The sequence below is a fragment of the Cynara cardunculus genome (genome assembly GCF_001531365.2).
Source record: "Cynara cardunculus var. scolymus isolate 2C chromosome LG 1, CcrdV1, whole genome shotgun sequence".
Classification (NCBI taxonomy): Eukaryota; Viridiplantae; Streptophyta; class Magnoliopsida; order Asterales; family Asteraceae; genus Cynara; species Cynara cardunculus.
Window position 1 is genome coordinate 9,953,202 of NC_037528.1, and position 6,737 is coordinate 9,959,938.

A 6,737-nucleotide genomic window follows, 5' to 3' on the forward strand; every position below is an offset into this window, starting at 1 on the left:
AATTTAATGTCCTAATAAATTTTTTCAATATGAAAATCAAATGAGTATAATTGAACTGTTAGTGTAAATTGTGTCTAGATATATTCAAATAAGTCTAATTGAACCATCAATATAAATTGTGTCTAGATTCGTGTTTAGGCGAAAAAACAATAAAATCGACTTACAAAAAAATGACACGTGTCACTCAAATTACTTATTTATAGTTATAGATTTTACCCTATTTATTTGTGGTTAATTTTTTATATTTGCAAATGATCCTTCAATTTTATAATGTATGGGATTTTTTCTTCTTAAAGGGAAGAAAAGGGAAAACAGCTCTCATCTGCTCAGTCTCCACTGATCGCCTCTGTGTAAGCGTTCTCTCTTTCTCTCTTTTCCTGAAATACCAATCAATCTTGATATTATATTCGTTTTTATGATGTAAAATCAGGTTTAATCAGCTACTTTGTTGAAGAATCTTGTTGGGTGTCGCTTAATTCTACTAAAATCGCTTTAATTTCTCACTTTACTCTCGGTTTTCAGGTTTAGGGTTCTTAGCAGATTGATGGATTTGAACCCTTGGAAATCTTGTTTTTAGGTTTAGGGTTCTTAGTTGATTGGTGAATCGAAACCCCTTTTGGTATCTGCTCTAGTTTCTGTAAAAATTAGGGTTTACAATCATATACGTCTGCCCTAGTTTCTGCAAAATTAGGGTTTACAATCATATATGTCTGCTCTAGTTTCTGCAAAAAATAGGGCTTACAATCATATACATCTGCTCTAGTTTCTGCAAAATTAGGGCTTACAATCATATACATCTGCTCTAAAATTAGGATTTACAGTCATATACTTCAAAAGGTTGGATCTTGCACAAATTAAATGGCATACCCACTTTGGAAATCGAACAATTCATCATGAAACTTATGCTAATCTTCTATTTTTGAGTCTTTATCGTTATTTATAAGCTTTGCCATATGATTTGTGATAAAATTATCTTTAAACAGAAGTCAATCTTTAATGGTTGCATAATAGCTATCAATCTCGAGTGATCCCAGTTCATGGTTCTATTTGATTCTGCATAAATTGCCTCAAATTGTTGATTTCCGTCTGTTAAATCGCATTTTCGGTTTTGGGTTTCTTGTTGATCGACAAAAAGAACATCTTTTTGGTTCTAAAATCAAAACTTTCTTTCGATTTTGTCAGGTATGTTTTCTATAAGGTTCAAGTTTAAAAGACCATGTGTATATTGTCGTGGAACTGATGTAACTATTACACCTTTTAATTAACTAAACGACAATTGTACCCTTAATAATAGAGGGAGTAATAAATTTCTTCATCTCGAAACTAAGGGTGGAATTGGAAAGTAGGCATTTGTTTTTTCAATCTTCTGATTCGAGTGTGTATCTATGAGCAGAGTAGCAATCGAACGTTTTCAATCATGGCTGAGGCTGCATCCAATGTCCCAAGTGCGGAGTTGTTGGAGTTCCCAAAGAAAGATAAGCGTCGTTTCTTACATGCCGTCTATCGTGTTGGTGACCTTCACCGCAGCATTAAGTACGTTTTACCATCTCAAAGTGTTAGAATGTTCATCCCGTTATTAGAGTATTAGGGCATGTTTGTTAGCAGCTTAATGGGACTCATAGCTTATTCAGTCAGCTATACATGACTGTTTGGTAGGGGCTTAATGATATTGCAAGTGGCTTACTCGGTAAGTTTCTAGGGGGAGCTTTATACAGGAAGTCAGGTTTTTTCCAAACCTTCCCCTCCCAATTAAAAAACACACTCATTCCATTTATAAAAAAACCCTCATAAACAAAAAAATTCCCAATCTACACAAACAGATTAATCCATACAGACAACTTTATCCATACAGGACTTAATGGAAAACCAACCAAACTGCCCCTAAGGGCCTGTTGGTTAGCAGCTTAATGAGCTTAATGGGACTCACAGCTTATTCGCTCAGCTATACATAACTATTTGGCAGTGGCTTGATAATATAGAAAGTGGCTTATGCAGTAAGCTTCCAGGGGGAGCTTTATGCAGAAAGCCAAGTTTTTTTTTCCAAAGCTGCCCCTCCTACTTAAAAAACAAGCTCCTTTCATCTATGAAAAACCCTCCCAAACAAAAGCATTTCCAATCTATGCAGACAGATTAATCCACACAAACAACTTTATCCATACAAGACTTGATGGAAAACCAACCAAACAGCCCCTTAGTGTTTTATTTGTTTGTATCAGGTTTTACACCGAAGCCTTTGGAATGAAATTACTTAGGCAAAGGGACATACCCGAGGAAAAATACTCGAATGCGTTTCTTGGATTCGGCCCCGAAGAATCACACTTCGCTGTGGAGCTTACGTATAGTATGTTCCTAAATATTTCAATCTAATTGTTTCCGTATTTTGGGTTCATAATTCTTATAAAAAATATCACCTTTTACTTGAATACATTGTCTTCTTGCACACCATTGAATCATTCTTCTATCTGTTACATTTTCCGATTATCTGTTATACTACATATCTTATTGCTTGCTTCTTCACGGAAACAACCTCTCGATTCTAGTGATTGAGGTAAGGTTTGTGTACATCTTACCCCTCCCAGATCCTACTCTCGAGTGGGATATACTGAGTTTGTTTGGTTTGGTTTGGTTTATTTTATAATAAATATCGTGCTTATTTGTGGCTGGTTTACGTTAATGCACAGATTACGGAGTGGATAAGTACGACATTGGAACCGGATTTGGTCATTTTGCAATTGCTACCGGAGATGTATGTGTTATGATATCTCATTATACGATGTTGATTTGGTTGATTTTTTAGTGCTAAAAATGGCGTTCTTTTGTTAGGTTTACAAGCTTGCTGAAACCATCAAGGCTAAAGGCGGAACCATCACAAGGGAACCAGGTCCAGTTAAAGGTGGATCGAGTGTAATTGCTTTTGCTAAAGATCCCGATGGTTACCTTTTTGAACTCATCGAAAGGGGTTCGACTCCTGAACCTCTATGTCAAGTAATGCTTCGTGTTGGTGATCTTGATCGCTCCATCAAGTTCTATGAAAAGGTACACTTTTCCATCAAGTTCACATTCGAAAGAACCACCCGCCCCTAGGGGAGCGAATTTTTTTGAGGGGGGCGATTGTTGATGAGGTGGTCTTCACGGAAAAGACGTGTTTACCCTTTATGGTGCGTTGGTACACATGAAAAACAAAAACTTGTTTGTCCCACGTTTGGTGCGACAGTAGATTTGGACAAGACACGACCTGAGTGTGACAAAAGTATATATTTTGTCCCATCAAAATAGGTGTAACAAAAATCTTGGACCTTAGATGAGATTGGCAAATTACTAAACTACCCATGTCAATTTAAAACCCTAAAGCGTTGCACAATTCCTTCATCTGCATAACTCACTCCCGCTAAAATAGATGGAACAAAATTCTTGGACATGAGACAAGACAGCAAATTACTAAAATACCCATGTCAAATTAATACCTTATATGAAGTTGATATCTTGGTCCAATTTTGTGCAGGCACTAGGGATGAAACTATGTAGGACAATTGATAGACCAGAACAAAAGGTAAAGTCTTGATCTTTTGCAGTTTCCCCAAGCCCAAAACCTGGCCCAGGCCTGGCCTGAAAAAACCTGGGCCTAGTGAGCCTGAAGCCCGGTCAGGCCAAAATTTTGGGGGCAGGCCCGGGACTAAGCCCGGACTTAAAAAGCCTGATTTGGCCCTCTTTCAACCCCAAAGGCCCGGACTTAAAAAATGGGGCCTAATTTTTGCTCACTGAAAACGGGCTTGGAAGGCCCGGGCCTTGTGCATCTCTACTTTATGTTACTGAAGCATTGTTTGGAACACAGTACACTTTGGCAATGATGGGATATGCTGAAGAAAAGGAAACCATTGTTTTGGAGCTTACTTACAATTATGGTGTAACTGAGTATACCAAAGGAAATGCATATGCACAGGTGAATATAGTACATCAAGTTCCGTGATTTCTTTCGGTTTATTTACCCTTTTTTTGCATCAATTTATCTATATTTTTGGGGTTTATGATGTTGAACGAGGGTGTTTATAGGTTGCAATTAGTACCACCGATGTGTATAGAAGTGCTGAAGTAGTCGATCATGTCGTAAAAGAGCTTGGCGGAAAGATAACGAGGCAGGCCGGACCAATTCCGGGGATCAATACCAAAATCACCGCGTTCCTAGATCCTGATGGTTGGAAAACGGTATGTGATTGTGTTTTTTTAACTCGTTTAGGCTATGTTTGGCAAACTAGCTGATATCTGAAAAAGTAGTTGTTGGCTAATAAGCTAGCTGATAATGTAAAATTACCTAAAAAGATATATGGAATAATTAATTAGAAAAATGTAAAGGGCAAAACTGGAAAACGGTGGGAAAAATTTCCCATGCTAGCTTATTAGTTAACTTATAGACGACCAAACGAGACTTTTTCAGTAAGAACGGCTTCAACAACTATGCTAAAATAGAGATTTTGAAGTTTTTTTTTTGCTCCAATATGTATGCTAAATGTATGTTGAAATAGAGATAAAAAAGAAAGGAGGTAGAAATTTCCGAATTTGGAGAAATCAGGGCCCGTTTGTTAGCAGCTTAATAGGCTGAATGAGACTCGCAACTTATTTGGCCAACTACATATATGACTGTTTGGTTGTGGCTTAATGACATGGAAAACGACTTATTCAGTAAGTTTTAGGACAGAACTTTATGCAGACAGTACCACAAGGGTGGTGCCTGATTGGTTTGAGCTTGGCTCCAAAAATCAAAAGTATCAGGAGGTCCCACGTTTAAATCCAAGGATGAATAAAAATCCCCTTTGTGGCCACAGAGGTTCAAATGTGGTGACTCCGCGCTATCTACAAAGCAGGTGGTCGCCCTGAGATTAGTCGGCTCGCATAACGGATTGGATATCCATGTTAATAAAAAAAAAAAAAAAAAACTTTATGCAGACAGACTTGACCCTTCCAGTTAAAAAACACAGTCTCCTTCCATAATCCATACAAGACATATTTATCCATACATAACTTAATGGAAAACCAACCAAACAACCCATAAATGTGTTATGATTTTATAATTTTTCTATAAATGTATAGGGATAATGAATTTATAAAATAATTTCATAATATAATTAATCTTGGAATTGCTAAAATTTTGAGTAGCTGTTGGAATTAGATGCAATTTCTTATAAAGATTTTGAGTTTTGATGATCTGTTTAAAAAAAATTATAACATAATTGTTGGAGATGCTCGAAGCTGCTAGCTAATGATTGGCGAACATGGCTTTTTTGAAATTATTACAAAAAATATGTAATTTTTCGTTTATTGTTTGATCATAGGTTCTCGTTGATAACGAAGACTTCCTGAAAGAACTTCACAAGAAAGAGTGATTCCGTTAAGCGTCTTTATGGTATGGTATCGTGTAATTTAGGATGCAATCACTATGAATAAAGTTGCGTGCCATTTTTTTGGCACGTAACGTCTGTGTAGAGCATCGTACTAAGAGACGGTTTATGTGATGTTTTTCAATGGTAAATAAGAGGAATGCTTGTGATTCTTGTTAGCGTATTTTTGCTCTTGGGTGTCGTTAAATTAACCTTTTTTGGGTCGGAATTCATGAAAATCAAGAATTCCAACCTAAATTCGTTTATGTTTCTTTGATGATCTAACATCAATAATCATCGAAGACTTTAAATGTAAGTATTTTTTTGGTATATTTGTTTCATTTTATAGATCTAAGTATTTTTTTGTTTCAAAAAATGTTCAAGGACTTAATCGTTCCAAATATGAAAGTCCATTGGCTTTTTTTTCCAGACTTTCCATTATTTTAACATGTTAACCAGTTGTATACGTCATAAGAATGTATATAACATGTTTTAGAAAGTCTAAGAAATTATTTAACATGTTTTAGAATGTCCAAGGACTTGTTTGTTCCAAAAAATTGTTCAATGATTTATTTGTTCCAAAAAATTGTCCAAGGACTTAATCATTCCAAACATCAAAGTTCATTGGTTTTTGTTTAGACTTTTAGGGGCCACTTATCCGATGTTTACGCGGTAAGGTAAGTGTTTCTCAGCAGAAGTCCTATACTTTCATTTGACTTACCGGAGAAAAATTTAGTTTGTTAAAATGAACATTTTTGTTGGGTAAGCTTTTATTGGGCAAGAGTCGTTACTCTCATTTATTGGGTAAGACTAAGGGTCGTTTATCAAACACTTTTCCAGTAAGTGCTTACTTGTAAAATTCAACACCATCACTTACTTATCAGGTAAGATTTTAGTTCACCAAAACAACATTGTATGCAACAATTTATCCGGTAAACACTTATCATGGTAAGAGTCGTCGCACTCACTTACCAGGTAAGACTCTTTGTCCTTGTCTTGCTCTTGCCGGGTAAGATTGGTCTGTAAGGTAAGCGTTTGATAAACGACCCCTAAGATTCTCAATAATCGTAATGCTGACGTGATAAACATTTAGTAAACGACCGATACTAAGTTTCAAATAAATTTTACAAGTTTACAAAGATATTTTCCTGTTATTTATAATCAAATAAATAAAATATTATTTAATTGGTGTAACTAACAACAAATTCTATGTACTAATACATTTATTTAGACATTGTTTTAGAGATAATATTTATTTAATAATAAATATGCAATATTCTTAAATAAGTAGCTATTTTAATAATGTTAAAAATAGTTAATAAATAATAATGTCTGGTAAAAACTAGCTGATAAGTTGTACAATAA

The 6,737-nt window shown here is 35.5% G+C and overlaps 1 protein-coding gene across 2 annotated transcripts; it reads left to right on the forward strand.

The window, feature by feature from the left end:
- The first annotated feature begins 289 nt into the window (after positions 1-289).
- LOC112529056 (lactoylglutathione lyase GLX1) lies at positions 290-5,552 on the forward strand. Of its 2 annotated transcripts, none has more exons than XM_025140133.1 (9): positions 290-350; positions 1,394-1,533; positions 2,217-2,341; positions 2,682-2,746; positions 2,824-3,036; positions 3,503-3,550; positions 3,833-3,940; positions 4,051-4,203; positions 5,328-5,552. In XM_025140133.1, the coding sequence occupies exons 2-9, from the start codon at positions 1,418-1,420 to the stop codon at positions 5,376-5,378; spliced, it is 879 nt and encodes a 292-aa protein (XP_024995901.1). In that variant the 5' UTR covers positions 290-350; positions 1,394-1,417; the 3' UTR covers positions 5,379-5,552. The 2 variants fall into 2 exon arrangements, with proteins under 2 accessions (XP_024995901.1, XP_024995906.1); XM_025140138.1 differs by having other exon boundaries at positions 330-350; positions 1,399-1,533.
- Positions 5,553-6,737: the final 1,185 nt, after the last annotated feature.